Below are 18,522 nucleotides of genomic sequence, written 5' to 3' on the forward strand. Positions count from 1 at the left end.
TGTCAAGCCTGCAAATTCACCTGCCTCCGAACCTGCCCCCCACCCCCGAACCTCGCAGCAACAACCACCTCAAGTGCATCCTCCTCAACACCCGCTCCGTCCACAAACACGCCGTCGAATTGTGGGACCTCCTCGACACAACAGCACCAGACGTCGCCTTCCTCACGGAAACGTGGATGAACGCATCCTCGGCCCCCGACATCACCATAGCCATCCCAGACGGCTACAAGATCACCCGGAAGGACAGCGTCAACCAAACCGGAGGAGGAATCGCCATCGTCTACAGGAACACCATCAACATCACGACCGTCACCGAAGACACACCATCCGCCGCCGAACACCTACACTTCCAGATTCACACCGACCCCAAAATCACCCTTAGAGGAACGCTCATCTACAGACCCCCGGGCCCACGCACACAATTCAGCGAAACCATCGCCGACTTCATCAACCTGCACGCCCTAGCCTCACCAGAATACATTCTCCTAGGGGACCTGAACTTCCACCTGGAGAAAAACAGCGACAATACAACCACCCTGCTCGACAACCTCGGACTCAAGCAACTGGTGAACACCCCCACCCACCTAGCCGGCCACACGCTCGACCCCATCTTCTCCTCCAGCAAGGACATCGCCTTCAGCCACTCCACCGGACTACACTGGACCGACCACAGATGCATCCACTTCACCTTCAAAAAGAATACATCCCACCACCGCACGCAACAGATCCCCTGCAGATGCTGGAGCAAAATCACCACAGACCAGCTCTTCTCATCGCTGAGCCAGAACCCGCCAGCCAACACCGCCGACACCAATGACGCAGCCCACAACCTCGCACAGTGGATCACCAACTGCGCCAACGACCTTGCACCACTGAAGAACCCCCCAGGCACGACCGGCAGCAGGAAAACCTCATGGTTCACAGACGCCCTCAAAGAATAAAAGAAATCCTGTTAAACCCTCGAAAAAACCTGGCGCCACGAGCGAACTACAGAGAGCATGACAGCCACCAAAAACGCCACCCACAAACACCACCAGCTGATCCGCACCACCAAAAGGACAACATTCAAAGAGCGACTAGACAACAACACCCACAACAGCAAGGAACTCTTCAACATAGTCAAAGAGCTCTCCAACCCCAGCGCCAGCACAACGACATCACACCGTTACAAGAACTCTGCAACTCCCTCGCCACGTTCTTCCACCGAAAGACCGCAGATATACACGACAGCTTCGGACCCCAGAATCCGCCTCCAGTCACCGAACCAGCGACCCCCACCACCACCCTCAGCGCCTGGATCCCCATCAGCACTGAAGACACCACCAACGTCATGAACTCCATCCACTCCGGCTCCCCCTGACCCATGCCCCCATCATATCTTCAACAAAGCCAACACCATCATCGCACCCCATCTCCGGAACGTCATAAACATCTCCTTCATGTCCGCTGCCTTCCCCGAGAGCTGGAAGCACGCGGAAATCAAGCCCTTCTGAAAAAACCCACAGCGGACCCCAAAGACCTCAAAAACTTCCGCCCCATCTCTCTTCTTCCCGTCCCGGCTAAAGTCATCGAGAAGACCGTCAATAAACAGCTGACTGCTTTCCTCGATACAAACTACTCGCTTGACCCATCCCAGTCAGGATTTCGAGCCAACCACTGCACCGAGACTGCCCTCATCGCAGTCACCGACGACATCAGGACCCTGATGGACAACGGAGAAACAACCGCCCTCATCCTCCTAGACCTCTCGGAAGCTTTCGATACCGTCTGCCATCGCACCCTAATAACCCGCCTCTTCCACACTGGTTTCCAAGGAAAGGCCCTGGACTGGATCACCTCGTTTCTCTCCAACAGAACCCAGAGAGTCCGCCTCCCTCCCTTCCGCTCAGAGGCCACCAAGATCATCTGCGGCGTACCACAAGGCTCCTCGCTTAGCCCAACCCTATTCAATATCTACATGAACCCCCTAGCCGCCATCGCATGCAGGCACAACATCAACATCATCTCCTACGCCGATGACACCCAATGATACTCTCCCTCACCAAAGACCCAGCCACCGCCAAACCAACCTCCAGGAAGGAATGAAAGACGTCGCAGAATGGATGAAGCTCAGTCGCCTGAAGCTGAACTCAGACAAGACGGAGGTCCTCATCCTCGGACAGTCCCCATCCGCCTGGAACGACTCCTGGTGGCCCACAGCACTGGGCTCCGCGCCGACACCCTCGGACCACGCACGCAACCTGGGATTCATCCTGGACTCCTCCCTCACGATGACCAAGCAAGTCGATGCCGTGTCATCCTCTTGCTTCAACACCCTGCGCATGCTCCGGAAAATCTTCAGGTGGATCCCCACCGAAACCAGAAAGACCGTCACCCAGGCCCTTTTCACCAGCCGACTGGACTACGAAAACGCCCTATACGCAGGAACCACCGCAAAAGTTCAGAAACGACTTCAACGCATACAAAACGCCTCCGCACGACTCATCCTCGACATCCCTCGCCACAGCCACATGTCCGCCCACCTGAGAAACCTGCACTACCTCCCCGTCAACAAGAGGATCACGTTCAGGCTCCTCACCCACGCACACAAAGCGCTCCACAACAAGGGCCCCGAATACCTCAACAACCGCCTCTCCTTTTACCCGCCAGCTCTGCTCCGCCAGCCTCGCCCTCGCCGATTGATTGATACTTGCATGTTTCACTATACTAATTCAACACTAATCCTATATGGGTCCCGGAGTAGCGTGCTACCCGCCGAAAAAATGCTTCAACGCCTCATCAGGGGTAGTAAGCACTATATAAATGCAATTACAATACAATACAATACAATATACCCAACAACATACCGATACAGACACTAGCACACCCAGCAACACAGTGGTACAGCCACTGGCATACCCAGTCACATATTGGTACATCCACTCATTAACTCATACACCCACTCACTCACTTATACAGCCACACACACCCAGCAAAACACTGATACAGCCACACACTGATATACCCAGTCATACACCCAGCCACATACCAATGCTACCACTGACACACCTGGCCACACATTGGTACAGCCACAGACACACCTAATCACATACCAATACTGATACTCACATACCCACTCACAGATGCATACATCCACTCACACACTCACTCATACACTGCTACACCCACTGACACAGCCTACTCACCCACAGATACAGCCACTGATCCACCCACTCACTCACCAATACAGCCACTCATGCACCCAGCCACACACCAATACAGCCACTCACACACAGTCACACATGAATACAGCCACTCACACACACACCCACACACCCATACACCCAGCCACACACAATCAAAATCAAAAGGTACCCCCTAAAAGATAGTTTGTGAGGTCTGGGAGAAAGGGGAAAAGACAGAAATATATATATGAGAAACCTCCCACTCGACCTACATCTATTCAACAATGGCTAAGCTTAGCTCAATGGGCCTTCCCTTGCTACAGTAATCAGTGAATTCAACATCAATGCATTTATTTCTATCTTTATTATTTTTTTGGAGCATAAAGCACATTTTTCAAAAGTGTTATCATAGATATTTTATTTTAAAACATGTGAACATAACTTTAATGTTCATATGTACAGTGCAATTCACAAATAACTCAGCAATTTATATATCTCGTATACAGTCAAACAAGCATAACAATGCATGTCCCCATATTGTGATACACACCATCATCAAATCATATCACACCTCAAATTCCATCACGTCATAACAAATCAAACACACACATTCACACATCAAGTATATTACTATTCCAGCTTTGATTGGCATGCCAACAAGCTCATGGTGAGTGCCCTTCACTAATGTCCATGGTTATGCTGCCAGCTGGAGGCCCTACAGGCTGCTGGACCTCCAGCTGGCAGCATAACCCTGGACATTAGTGAAGGGCTCTAGCCATAAGTTTTTGGCATGCCAATAAAAGCTGGAATAGTAATGTACTTGATGTCTGAATGTGTGTGTTTGGTATGTTAAATATATGCATTTATGTTGAATCCACTGATGACTGTAGCAAGGGAAGGCACATTGAGCTATGCTTAGCCATGGTTGAATATATTTAGGTCAAGTGGGAGGTTTTTCATATATATCCATACTAATATAATAAAGAGAGAGCCCAAACCTTTGAGGCGGGTAATCTCAGGAAGCACAGCACCAATCACAACACCCAATACAGCGTTGGAAAGGGCAGTTGCAGCAGAAGGACACAGGCTATGCAGATACCCACCATATACATTTAAAAGGTAAAAGAACCGTGCCAGCAAAGTAGTCCCTTGTGGGCGTGTCTGTGTTGTGCTGTGGGCGTGTGCTGGGGGCGTGACAAACGCTGGGGGCATGTGGTACGTTCCCCCCTCATGCCATGTCTCATATCGTGTGCTGTGGGCGTGCGCTGGGGGCGTCGGTGTGTCCAGGGCGCGGGATTACGGAAAAAAAGAGAGCATTGTGCCCAATATTTCATTGTTTTTTCTTCCCAGGTTCTGTACATTCCAGCTCCAGGTGTCCACCCTGCTCCCTTTAAATACCCCTGCTCCCCATAATCATAACCCACCCTTACTCCTTAGAATACTCCAACACCGTTAAACACTAACCCATCTTAACCCTATAATATACCCTGTACCCCAAAACCCATACCTATCCCTAAAACCCTAAAAATACCCCTGCACCCCAAAACCCAAACCTACCCCTCACCCTAAAATACCCCCGTACCCCAAAACCCAAACCTAGCCCTGAACCCTTAAAATACCCCTGTACCCCAAAACCCAAACCTACCCCTGAACCCTAAAAATACCCCTGTACCCCAAAAACCCAAACCTACCCCTGAACCCTAAAATACCTCAGTACCCCAAAACATATACCCCTATACCCATACTTACCTTATCTAAACATAAAAAAACATGCTTTTATCATTCATGCATTTACAACAAATTTCGTTGTAAATGTATGTGTGGTAAAAGCATATAAAATGTAATGCCATGCTTTATAATGGCATTGCGGAGTCATGGTACATTCGTAATGAAAGTATGCGAAGTGATGGTATGCGGAAAGAAAGTTGCGGAATAATGGGTGTTTACCCTCCCCCGGTAAGTACATTGGTGGCACGGCGGCCCACATCTCCAGCAACATACTCATATTTTTTCACCACCGATTTGAGAAATGCACAGGTCTCTTTCATTGATGGCCAGCACCGACATACACTTTTAGACACACTTCCCACCACAAGTTCTAGAATTGCGAACTTTAGAGCTGGGGAGCTACGTTCGAATCTCGGCATCAGCTCAACATCCTGTGATTCCAGGCAAATCGCTTTGTCTCCCCGTGACTACCACAAATGAATGTGTTCTTCTGTAATGTAAATTGTGCTCATGCCATGTTGTTGAGTTCGCGCTATATAATATTGGAAGGAAAAATAAAGTAGGGAAACTCGAGTTCACACACAACTGAACGCGCACTCTTAAGTGCATCAGCAGTGCACTGTGAATCGGAGCGTTTCACAGGCCTGACACAGATAAGAAATGCTATCAAAACGAAATCCTACAAAACAATATACTACTGGCCGGCAGCAGTTCATACCCGGACAACGTCGGGACGGGCTGCTAGTATATATATATATTTGTGTATATATATACACACACCCAGCCACACACCCACTCATACTCCGATACAGCCACTCAAACACCCAGCAACACACAGATACAGTCACTCACACCCATTGAAACTCCTGGTTAATACTCCTTAGCCATCGAACAAATGTTCAGCATCCACTCTCTTTCAACTCCAACTGACCTTCATCTATTTGGAATGTGTGTACACAACATAGCTAACACTCCAATAGGAGGATATAACAGAGTGTCAAAAAGATAAATGTATGGTGCAAGTAATACAGGGATGACCAAAATACTGCAAACGTTGTCTCAGAAGCCAACTTTTGTTGGGATTAAGAAAATCTCCAGAAACTGACCTTCCAGTGGATAGTATCAACATTTAGAACCTATAGGGCAAACATCTTTGTGTGTGTGGAGATCTCTAGCTCGACTGTGGAGTCTCAGCACACCTAAGTATATGTTTTAGTAGTAAATGTTAAAGGAATAGAGGGATTTGCTGGGAAATAGAAAATACTACTAAAGAGGAGGGTGGAGTAGTTAGGAGTAAGTCTGGGCGGTGAACTCTGCTTGTTTGTGGAGTTTGCAGAGTATTCTGCTCTCCGCACTCTGTGTCGAGTTGGCAAATGCAAGCAAAAAAAACACCTCCCTGTGAGATTTGTCCTTGTTTGCGCTTATCAACATCAAGTGGGCAAGCACGAGCAAGGAAAATCAATCTCCTGGTGAGATTCCTCAAAGTGGGCGGTCAGGTTTCTCAATGCGAGTTGTCCCAGATGTTCGCAACCACTCACATTGAGAAACCTTCCATTTGCCTTGAAGAAGCTGCTGCTCGAGTGAAAAATCTACTTAAATGACAGAAAGGAAGCAACGCCAGCTTGTGCCCACTTGCATTATGCATGGTGCTGTTTGCAATGATTTTACAGTGCAGACAAACATCCTGCGCTGAAAATCAGAACAAACAACATGACCCTAACTCACTCCTTTGCTTGCGGAACTCTGCTTAGTGAGGCAGAGGTTTTTTGCCACTTTGCGGATCTCTGGGTAGCAGTACTCTGCAAACTCTGCCAAAGCTTGGTGAAGAAAGGGTATGGGAGGGGTTTAGAGAAGGATGTGTACCCACACCAAACATAGTAAGCCCTTTGCTACTCACAAACTGCCCTCCTGAAGTTACTGCAGCCAAAAAGGGACCCATATTGGTAGTACATTACTCCAGCCCAGATCTGAAATAACTTGAGCATAACAAACTGCCAAACACTGGTACTGCGACACCCCCTTAGACTATTATCCTAAAATGTCTTCTTTCTGTGGCACCCCTTGATAGGTGAGCAAAATGTATGGCAATTTGATAAGTCGCTTCCTTCTCAATGGTTCTTACAATGAACCATGACAGTCTTTGACAAGTTTTTAAAGCTTGCCACAAAACCCAATAGTTTGATGAGGTGGACAAATTGTAATGTACCTAACACTTAACTCTTTGTGAAGGAGAATGTAAAGTTTACCCATTTTACAGAGATCATCACAAGCTAACACACTAATGAGAGCGCTCGCCATCTATCCACAACAGGGGAACCCTGCCTCAAAAAGCAGCATCTATCAATGGGCACAGTAGAAAGGACTGTAGTCTTTTTATAGGCTCACATATAGGGTGCCGCAATCAAAATCAACAAATCACAGATTGATTAGTCCATTGGCAGAAAACAAAAATGTATGCCAGCAATATTTCCAACAATACAGGATGGCACAGGTTTTCCAAACCTAGCAAATACTTCTGTTTCTACATAGGGCTCTTTAGGGTATTGGAGCCTGGTCTTCTAGAATTAATATAGTTTACAGCACTCTGAGGAAGAAATAGATAACAAGTGCCTTACAATAAGACCGTGATTAAGATAACAATTGATAAATTTGATTCACTCACTCACAAACTCACTGGGAAACTCATTTACGTGACAGTCTGTATACAAGAATGTTATCTGTTACACTGCAGTCAAAACAGCACTTAGCAGAATTGTTGTAATACATTTCAAATGTATTAGTCTTTCATGCATTAATGGTGTCGGTGTACTATTAGTGTGGAGCTCTTACCTGAACTTGAGAAAAGAAGTGCAAACTAAAGGGAAAAGCGCAATGCATATTAAAATCGGAATCAAAGCGGAGTCCACTGACAGCTCCCCAAACCAGATCTTGGTCAGAAACATCTGTAATGAGAGAGAAAGCCAAACTGTAGCAGCTATGGTCATGCTATTACTGAAAAAAGATGAATAATACATGAAAACCTAGGTTTCACAAACAAGATTGCACGAATAAAGCTTACAGCATGTTGCGCGAGCTGAAAAATATTTCCAATAGTCCATCTAATCCCCAATGCGAAGTTACATAATTGGTTGTGCACCTAACAGAGGACATGACTTCTCTAGAAGATGAACCAGGATTTAAGGAGGATTGAGAATGTGAGATCACAGTGATGGTTGGACGGACATGGTTTGAGACCCTATTCGGATTCCGGCGTACTGTAAGAAAACAAGCTACATGCAGGTTTCCCCACAGTTTTTGCTCCGATTCTGACTACCAGGCACTGGTTTAATGGCCCTGAAAAGCCCTGACCCTGCTAATCAGGAGTGAGTGCATGTACTCCAACCCTTAAAATGATTCAAATGTATTTGGCCTTTCCCTAATTGGCATAGCTCATCTTACTTGTAAGTCTCTGATATATTGTACCAGGGGTACCTAGGGCCTGTAAGTTGAAGTGATCTCTCATCGACTGCGGCACTAGTTATGCCACCATAAGTATGACAAGGTAAAACAAGTCTCCCAGTTTGCCACTGCAGACTGGAAGGGCAGTTAAAAGACTGCTGCCTCTAATTTTTCATTTAAGGCAGTTGCAAAGCTCAAACCTCCCCTTTAAATATATTTGTCACCCCAAAGGTCGGCCTATCGAGCCCTAAGGCAGGGCACTGTAAGTTGAAAAGTGGAAAATACTTTTATATGTTCCAGCAGTGAAACCCCTAAATTGTTATTTATACTGTGGAAAGTCTCTAGTAGCTCAAATGGCAAGTAAAGAGTTACAGGCTGACATCCCAGCCTTACTTAATGCTGATTGGGACTTTTAAAGTTGGTAATGTGAGATATCAAAAGAATCAGTGCATTGAAGCCAATTGAATGGTTTAAATCAAATGTAATGTTACTGGTGGACAAAGTGCAACTTTAGAGTTTGCCAATTACGTACCCGAAGATTTACAGTGTCTAATTATTGCTGTACTCGGGGTCTACCTTGCAGACAGCCTTCTGCCCTCCTAGGAAGGCATGTGAACAACTCCCAGGCAAGGTGTCAATAGGCACCTGCATGGGAGAGAGGCATATCTCTCTCTCACACATAATCACACAGGTTTTGGTCGGGCCCAGCCGGATGCTAGTGGTCTCCCCCCTTTCTCGCTAAGGGGGCTAGACTCAGAGTGTCTGAGTGTCACTCAATTGTGAAGGCTCAATCTCCTCAGCATGTTCTCCCACAGACTGCTCTGGGCCAAGATCGGTGTTCTGTTCTGCAGCGCACTGGTCCTCCTTCAACTCATCTTGCCCTCAGGTCTAATCGTGAGATTGGAAGATCCCGACTGGGCCCCCTCTGGCACCTAGATTGTTTGCAACTCCTGCGGTTTGGGGTTTGCCACTGTAATCTCCGCTCCAAGAGCTCCCATGATGAAGCCTAGTTTTATGCAACATCTCCAGCCACGTCCATGCCTCACCGGAAGTGTCAAAGAAATGGTCTCTGCCTTTGGAGATCACTTTGAGGCAGGCAGGATACAGCAATATATACTGGAGATTCAATGCCAAAGGTTTTGCTTTCACTTCTGTGGTAGATTTGCGTTGTGATTGCATCCTCCTTGTGTAATCTAGATAGATAGAGATAGCATTGTTTTCAAAGGACCAGCAGCCAGCCTCCCTTGTCAACCTCAGAATGCAGTCCTGATCCTTTTAATTGAGGATCCAGGCACTAAGGGCCCTGTGGTGTAGTTCCTATATTCCCAATAGGCTCTGCGCATAAGAATAACATCAACGATAGTTTAGACGTTGGACTGAGGTCGACTAGGTCTCTATTGAATATGATAGACTTAATTATGAATGCCAGCTAGCTCGGAGGTCACTAGAAACTTTCTCGAGTAAACAAGAAGGTGTTAACTTTCCTGAATAGACAAGAAGGGATAAACCTGACAACTTTGCTCCCTCCAGAATAAGGAGTATACCTCCAGAGTCGCGGAAACAATAGATAGCTATTTTACTCAGTCAATCGTGCATGCTTAGTTTCACCAGAAGTGCAGAGAAACAAAGAGACGGGCATTTTCTATAAAAGAGGGTATTTATTGAACAGTCTTCTTTCTCATGCAAGAGAAGTGAATTGCTACAATTGCAATACTTGTCGTAAAGTAAAGTGCGTACAGTAAAAAGAGTATTATGAACTAATACTGTAAAAGCATGGTATGGTTTCTAAGCCATACAGTGTTTAAAATGGATAAAATATATACATTGATAAAATCATAACTAAACGTACTCAACTGGTGCTTCTAAGATACGCCTACCCCGGTGTACCTAACCTAAGCCTAGTACGTGGGAAGAGTAAGTGAGCTGCAGTTGTAGTTAAGATAGTTTCTGCCAAGAATCTGAATCAAGAATTCTCTAAGGGTCTAATCAGCTCCGTACCTTGGTTATAGAATGAAGGAGGTCTTGTATCTCTCTCTCAGGACTCGATCTCCCAGCAACCCGCAAGGGTGACAGGGAAACACAGGAGCTGAATTTCTCGGCAGGAGAAAAGACAGCGTCTCTCTCAGTGCGTCAATGGGAGGGTCGGCTTCCTTCGGCACTCGCTACAGCAGGGCGCCGGGCAAGTAGATAGCCGATCTGCTCCAAACCACTGTGTGTCTTGCTAAGGCAGATGCTGGTATATTTATACCTGGAAGGTGCAGAGTTTGACGTAAGGTTGGACATAAGACGTCACTAAGAACTCGCAGTTCTTTCAGGACTTCAGGAGTTCTAGGACAAATCAATACAGAAGCAGGGGGAATTCCCGGGCTGCTGGAGGCTTGGTTTGTTTAAGAACACGTTGTGCTTTCTAGGAGTCTATGGGAGTAGCCTTGCCGTATTTGTACTGCATTGGCTATGACTTAATATGAGTATGATTCTTATGCCTTTATAAGGATATGATTTGTTTACAACACCCACTCCACGTATAATGTCCATCATTAATAAATACGAAGTAATTTTAAACATAACTATGCATGTGTTTTCCATCCCACCCCAAAATACATAAAATGCATTTGAAATGGTATATACACGAAAAATGAGTATTATACTGTACGTTTTCAAGCAGTGGTATCATTCAGATAATGCATATATTGTACATTGAAACTGCGACTGAATGAATCACGAAATTTACATTTAAGAAATGGCTCTTAATACAGAAGAGAAGGTCGAGACCATTTCATCATATATTTATACAAGACTGTACATGTGCTAGAGGCTAAGTCAAAATATTGTCTCTAGAGCTTTCAAAAATAGAAATCTTGTTCTCTAAGAATAGTTCTACTTTAAGCAGAGTATTATGTGCCAAGAAAGGTAAATATTTTGGGAATGGTGTAAAAAATTTGCTTTCAGGGAAAAATGGTTCCAATAGTTTTTTTGAAGTTCTGTTGAAGGCCGAACTCAGAGTTCAGGGAACGCTGTGTGCTTGTGTTTTCAAAAGTTATTCTTGTTGTTAGGAGAGAACATTAACTCGGATAGGCTGGCAAAGAATTTGTCTACAATAGTAGGTGAAAGTTGGACCATGTCTGAAAAAGTAGAAATAGTGCATATGTGAGAAGCATTGCCGTCATTGGTGTCTAGATCAGCAATGGTCACAGAAGGTTGTACCTGTGTGCCGCTGCCATCTCGTACCTTACCGCCACCTAATCGTAATGGTGAGGTCTCAACGAATGCCGTCATCAGAATAGGTAGCCGATGGGGACAACACGTTGCATGAGCCGTTACCGAACCAAGCAAAGTATCGACATCCATAGGTACTGCTGATGGGAGTGTGAGACAGACGTCTAACACGCATTCTTTTCCGCAGAGCAGGCATCGTAGAACAGGTAGGATGCAATCTTGCCAGATTGGTCTGAATGAAAGAACCCAGGTAGGATTCAGATCCCTTAGCAGAGACAAGCCGAGAACTTTAGTAATCCGGTCTCGGTATCTCATTGCTAGGAGTGTTTCTTCCATGGTAGCCTGAGTTTTGTCTGTGCCTGGACTTGCCATATCGGAGCAGAGGGAACAAAAATAAGATTCCTGCTACGAGTCCCAAGATGAGAGGCAGGCCGCCGAACACAGAGTGCACGAAATTCGGGAAGATGCTCAGGACTGCTTCAAAGGGTGCTAACAGTCCCGAAAAAATTGTCTTAAATACATGTGCAATGCCACTGGTATCAGACATGTTTAAGATTTGACTTAACATTTCTACGAAATTTACAGGGCAATTTGTTGATAATAATGCATGTATCTCTGCTGCTGTCCTTGCAACTTGCAGATCATACGTTTCTCTAGACGAGGTTAAAGGCACAGTTGTTTGTAAAAGAATATACTTCATTCTGCTTAAAGTATCAATTTGAATAGAACAGATATACAGAGAAGTCCATATCGTTGCCTCCTTGTCTGGTTTGCTGTTTGGATACAATACTTGCATACAGCAAGTGACCCTGGATGTAACACTGACGAGATATGCCGTTCCTGGCACCATGCCACAACAGCTGGGGTCACTTATCATAACGTAACTGCCGTTGAAAAGTTGTCTGAAAAAAAGGCTCTATTTGTGTAGCAGGGGTGCCTTGCAGGTGACATGAAAGGTTATTTGAAGAACCTTCGCAGGCTTCATGTAAGTTAATTCCTTGACACAGAAGAGTACCGCTCAGTGAATTTTTACACTTTTTACCACTAAGAAATACCTCTTTTTTCCCCCACTCCAACATGTGTGTGTGTAAGGTAAATCCCAGGTTGACTTGATGTACCCTTTACCCAACCTTTCATACATGCCCGCTCGTATGTGCTTTTGGTAATATTGAAACTGAAAAGTTGTTATCGGAATTGTAATGGTGCCATGTATTATCCATTCAATGACAGGTCTTTCGGAGACTGTCAATGGGATGTATGATGGTACGACGCGTACAGTTACAACGCGTCCCTGTACGGCGCAGTTTTACCAACGCAAGTCGTTATAACGACTTGCGTTAGGGGGCGCTGATAGTGAATAGTTTTATTTACTATTCCAACACCAGTCCCCGTGGATAGTAGGGAAAGTGTTGGATAGTAAATTAAACTATCCCCTATCCTAGAGCGCCCTTCTTCGAAAGTCGTTGTAACGACTTTCGTTGTTAAAGCTGCGTCGTAACGCAACCGCGTTGTAGCGGTTGCGTTGTAAAGGATGTTCCCCCTGTCAATGGTAATCTTTCTAGTTTTTCAATGCTCAGCACCGTATGGTCTGCTCCTTTTTGTGCCAAAGAGATTTGTTTATCTGTAACGTTAAAGATAGAAAACAATGACGTTGTGTTGATTAGACGCCATGGCACGTAGCCTGAACGGAGGTTTTGTAACTTCCAGCCTAACTGTACAATAGAACGTAATTGGGACTGGCCATGTTGTAACATTAGCATATCCTGTCCTATTATATCAATAGCAGATGATACAATGCTGTCCAGTGAATAAATTCTGGAGGACAGAGTCATAAACCCATTGTCCACTACAGACAGTGATTTGTCCAAATTAATACGATCAATTTCTCGTATTTTTTCCGCAGTTTCAATTTGCGTTACTTTCCAAGCTTCGTTGTAAGCAGCGTATATACCGGCGTATATATGAAACGTTTTTGACGCTGTTTGTGAGGTGCCAATAAGAAATCTCGCAAGTCAGCACCTTCTTTAAGTAAAGTCAAGTGTTGCTTAATTTCAGTTTCCCTAGACTGTATGTTGTTATTATCCCTGGATGTTGTCTCTGGGAATATCTTGGGTCAGGCCTGTTCTGTTTGAACCCCTGTCTGTTGTTCAGGAATCTATCGTGACAGTTATTAGTGTCTGTGGGCCAGATCAACCATTTTCCCCAATCAGGATTAGTTCTGTTTTGGTGTAAAATATGGGATACGTCTATCTCCATATCTGTAGTGCTATTACTATCAGGTATGGGCTTTGGTATAGACGGTTTGTTTAAGTCCTTTATCTTGGCTAGGCCAAGACAGGTTGTTTGTTGAATGGTGTCATTCAGGAATATTATCTGTTCTGGGATCATGCCGGCTCTAAATAATGATTCTAAACCTTGTACCTGCCATTCTTTAGTACCCGAGACCGTTTTTGTCTCAATGTTGTTTTTCCAAAATTCAAAACCAAATGTAGACATTTTTTCATAACATTTTGTAGAATAAATCAGTTTAGTATTTGTCAACATGTTTTTCATTCCTGTCTTATTCATAACTTTAAAATAAAACATTTCTAGATCAGTGTTATTAAACCCTGAGAAGTATGGGAATTTCTCATAAAATGTTTTCGAGCTGCCTTTTGGCAGTGTGGGACAATGTTCCCATTGATTATAAGTAAAAACATTTCTAGGATTAGCAGATTTATGCAAATAGTGGTGACCATAATGATTATAGCAATACATTTCTTCATAATCTGATGAACCTTCTAAATAATCATGTTCTGTAAATTTCCCGCTACAACAACTGGCATATATAAATATCTTTTCAGGGTGGAGTAACAAATCGACCACACAACAGGTATGTCTGGTTTATTTAAAAGAACGTAATCTGTTTGTGAAAATTCGAAACATACAGTTTCATCATAACGATGAATGCGCCTATTGTTTTCTATTCAGACGGTTTGCCGATCTAATACACGGAACGCGGTAAGCATTTAACTCTATTGAGACCACAATTTTTGCTGAGCCACAGTGAGTCAGTATTTGACAGACACGTGACATACATATATCATTATCATTTTCAGCTTTATCAACGAACGGTGATTTCTTTACACAGGTATGATTTGTATTGTCATCAAAATCACATACATGGGCATCCACAAATCACACATGACATTCATACATGTTTGTTATTTTCGTTTTATTTCAGATGGCCCCTGATGAAGGTACTCTCAGTACCGAAATGCATTGGGCATGAATAAGAAACTGTGTTGTGAAATGACAAAGTAAAGCATATTGTATATGTAAAGTTAGATAAGGAAATGTATTAGAAGAATCATATGCTGATAATATGAAATCATTTGCACTGATGTAAGAGTTTATGATCAATCATACAAATGAGAATTAAGTGTTAAAATAAAGTAATGTTTTCTGGTAAAAAGATTAGTATAACAATTGTTTAAGACTTATAAGGTGTAACACACCGTGTGAACAGTGCACGGCTAGATGGGTTCATAACCCGTCATAACGCACATTTCTTCAATAGGATTGACTATCCTAATAGCCGCAGCACCGATCGATTCTAGTGATAAAGATAGATTAATGGAGTGCTCCTCGCAACCCCCATTAACCTGTAAAATTTGCTGACATTTCTAAATCTGACATCATATTATTAATATTTTCAAAGTCCCAATCATCAGAGTAAGTACTAGGTGATACAAAGTCACTTAATGAAACCTTGAACTGGTGTGGATATTTAAAGAGTTCAACCGGGCCATAGATGTCGTAATCAGTAGCGTCCTATGCTACACCACCAGGTATAGGAATGGCTGTGATGTTTACTGATGATAGTTCTCTTTTTTCAATGTGAGAGGATCTGTGAGGCTTTAGAACCAAGTTGATGTTCTGACTTGCTGTGTCCATTGTACTGTATTTTCCATCAATAAATGTTCCCAAGCTTAAAACCAAAATGAGCCAGAGTAGGAGGAAAAGTAGACCTAACACAATCCACGATTCAATCCATGGTGAAATCAGATATGTTTCTCCAAGTTGATGAAAGAGTTCAGTTATTTTTTCTTTGAAAGTTATATTTGCTGGCTTTTCTTCATGTTCACTTGGATTTTCAGAAAAGTCATCGAAATTGATGAAGTAGCCAGATGCAGTTCTGTCAATTGTTGGAATTGCTTCCGGATTTTCATTAATCTTTGGATTTGTATGGTCAGAGGCTACATCATTGTAGATTGGTGTTTCTTAACGAACTGTTGCAATTTGGGTTTCAAGAGGCACAAGTTCCATGGCTTAGTTGCATAGTCTTTTTTTATTCACTGCAGGTTTATCAAATGTGATTAGTCTCTCAGTTTGAACCTCTTGAATTGTAGCAAGGATTGATCTTCTGCTACATCTTGGGAGTCCACTGGGCCTACTACTTATTATTGGCCACATGCTTGTGGTTTTACCAGGTCGATTGATACAACTCTGTTCTCCTTTTTACCAGCAAGGGGCGGTAGTACTACTGATCTTGTTCCGCTGATAGCTAAGACAGGTACTGCTTTTCTGTAAGAAGGCCCATATTCCTTCTTCACGTGATCTTTTCTCTGACCAGATCCCCAATCTTTGGAATCCAGACAGGTCTTGCTGGGACAGGTGGTTTTTCCTCAGTGGCCGTTGGCTTTAGCTTTGTGTTACTTAGACTTCTTCTCTTTTCATTTAAGTCCTGTAAAACAGCCAAACGATCTTTGATATCAAAGGTTTTTTCTTCCACCACTGAAGTCTGACTATCGAGGTCTTCGATTATCATTCTAGTACCAAACAAAAGTTCATACGGAGTGATTCCACCCAGAGAATGTCTTGGCAGATTATTAAGACCACGTTGGACACTTATTGCTTTATGTCACGGTTTTTTCTTCCCACTACCGCATTTCCCTCTGGATGGAATGGACTAGAGTACCGCATTGCAATGCCTAAGCTGGCCATGGCCTCCTTTTAAGGACCTTGGTCAGAATGTAGCATGCCAATTGCGTATGTGCCGATAAAGACTCGCAAATCTTTTATAACAGTTCTGGCGTCAGCCGAGCGCTGGGGCCACATCTAAATGAATCTCGTCTTAATATTTATGGGATCGTATTTTTCCGTGTGGACGTCTGCGTATAGATAGCCTAATGCTGTCTAATAGAAGTGTCTGGGCTGGTATCTGGTCCGGTTCACAACTGCGATCTCTGTTGCAGTCCTGACAATCTAATGCAAAGTTATAAACATGCACGCTCATCCCCAGCCACCAGTATTTTGATTGCAATTCTTTTAGAGATTTCAAGATCTCTTGGTGCCTCAGACCCATTCCCATGTGTGCTTCTTGAATCAAGTAAGCCCTCCGGTTTGTGTTTAGAATTACTCTGTCCCCCACTCCAGAGATTCGAGCAAAAGGAACGGAGTTCGCTTCAAATATGTATGTATTATTGAGTGGATAATTTAGAGATAATGCCGCATAGTCGCCTTTTAATGAGGCTTTTACTGCCACCAAGGTTTCTCCATCTATTTGTTTTTTAGAACGCTTTTTTGTAGCTACGGAAGCCGGTTGAACAGCTGCCGTCATGGCTTTGTTAGCCAATGAATTCCCTGCAACGTGAACGCCATCACGACAAAGACTCTGCGTATGTATCACGTGAGTCTTTCGTAGTTCTTCCTGTAAAAGAACTACTTGTTCCCATAGTTTTTTATGCTTTATTGTGACTCCTTTCTCATCTTTGTAACTGTTTTCAATCCAGGTCTGCATGAAATTATTATAAGAATGGACGCAATAATACGAATCGCACACTATTAGTGTGGGGAATTCGCGATCGGCATTCTCAAGCGCCATCTTTAAAGCTCGTAGTTCAGCTCGCCGAGCTGTACAGTTTTTGAGTGATTCAGTTTTAGTGACCATTGGTCTGAATTTACCTATGCGCCAGCGACCTTTAACCATCGCGCATGCTGCATTGTAAACTTGTTTATCCACAACGTAGTGTTGTGCAGATACGTCTGTGTAGATTACACAGGTGTACTGTTCGAGAGGCAGAATTTCGATCGACAGAGGACATTCATGTTCGTATTCTAGATGTTCTAGCTTTTTCATTTTGGATCAAATGCGTGTATCATGTCTATTGCAGTAAGAGAATTAACCCATTGTATCCATTTTGAATCTAATGCCATAGCATTTGGAATGCTCGGTCTTGTTACCGCCTCAAGGACTGCTTTTAAAACAGATATGCTCTTCCCTTGGGCTTGGGCTCTTTCTTTTGCTACAGCAGTTTGGACCGCAGTCAGAATTTTTTCAGTAGAACTGAATTTCATTTCAGCTTGTGTGTACAAGTGTGATTTATAAGCTATTGGTACAGTTTCTCTCTCATTAGAGGTCAGGTATGTAAATCCACATCTTCATGGGATGACTCTGATTACAAGGTTGCGTTCGTTTGCGTGTGTTTGCAGTTTTGTTTTAGTTAACATGTCTGTTTGTATTGATCGTAAGATTTTTGTATGTTTCTGTGTCCAATTAATTGGTTTGAAATCAGGTTTTATTAACTCGTAGAGAGGTTTAACCCTCTCTGCGTAGTTTAGAATGTAATTTCTTCCGAAATTCAGGAAACCTAGAATTGATTGTAAGTTTTTCAGCGTTTTTGGAGCTTGGAGTACTGCACACTGCTCTAAGAAGTTGTCTGCTAGGCTTTTGCCTTCACTTGATAACTCATATCCTAAAAATAGGACAGTGAGGTGGGCAATTCGGGATTTTTTGAATTTGTACCCTTGAGCTGCGAACCCAAGTATAATGGTGTTCACTCTTTTCAAGTGTGTCTCCAGGTCATCGTCTGTAAGATAGATATCATCAACATAATACATTTGTAGTATTTCTGTTACCCTGGCTGAAAATAATCCTGGGTTGTTCTTGAATCCCTGGGGGAAACAACAGAATTGCCTCTGGGCCCCCATACTG

General features: G+C 43.8%; 1 protein-coding gene across 4 annotated transcripts in view; it reads right to left on the reverse strand.

Annotated features, from left to right (window-relative positions):
• The window catches only part of LOC144773622 (transient receptor potential cation channel subfamily M member 2-like), a 1,628,848-nt gene that overhangs the window by 962,154 nt on the left and 648,172 nt on the right, over positions 1 to 18,522 (reverse strand). For all 4 annotated transcript variants that reach the window (XM_078658771.1, XM_078658770.1, XM_078658769.1 and 1 more), the window contains one exon: positions 7,722 to 7,834. In XM_078658771.1, coding sequence (XP_078514897.1) covers positions 7,722 to 7,834 — 113 coding nt within the window. The remainder of the gene's footprint in view (positions 1 to 7,721; positions 7,835 to 18,522) is intronic.

Source organism: Lissotriton helveticus, chromosome 8 (genome assembly GCF_964261635.1).
Source record: "Lissotriton helveticus chromosome 8, aLisHel1.1, whole genome shotgun sequence".
NCBI classification, from domain to species: Eukaryota; Metazoa; Chordata; class Amphibia; order Caudata; family Salamandridae; genus Lissotriton; species Lissotriton helveticus.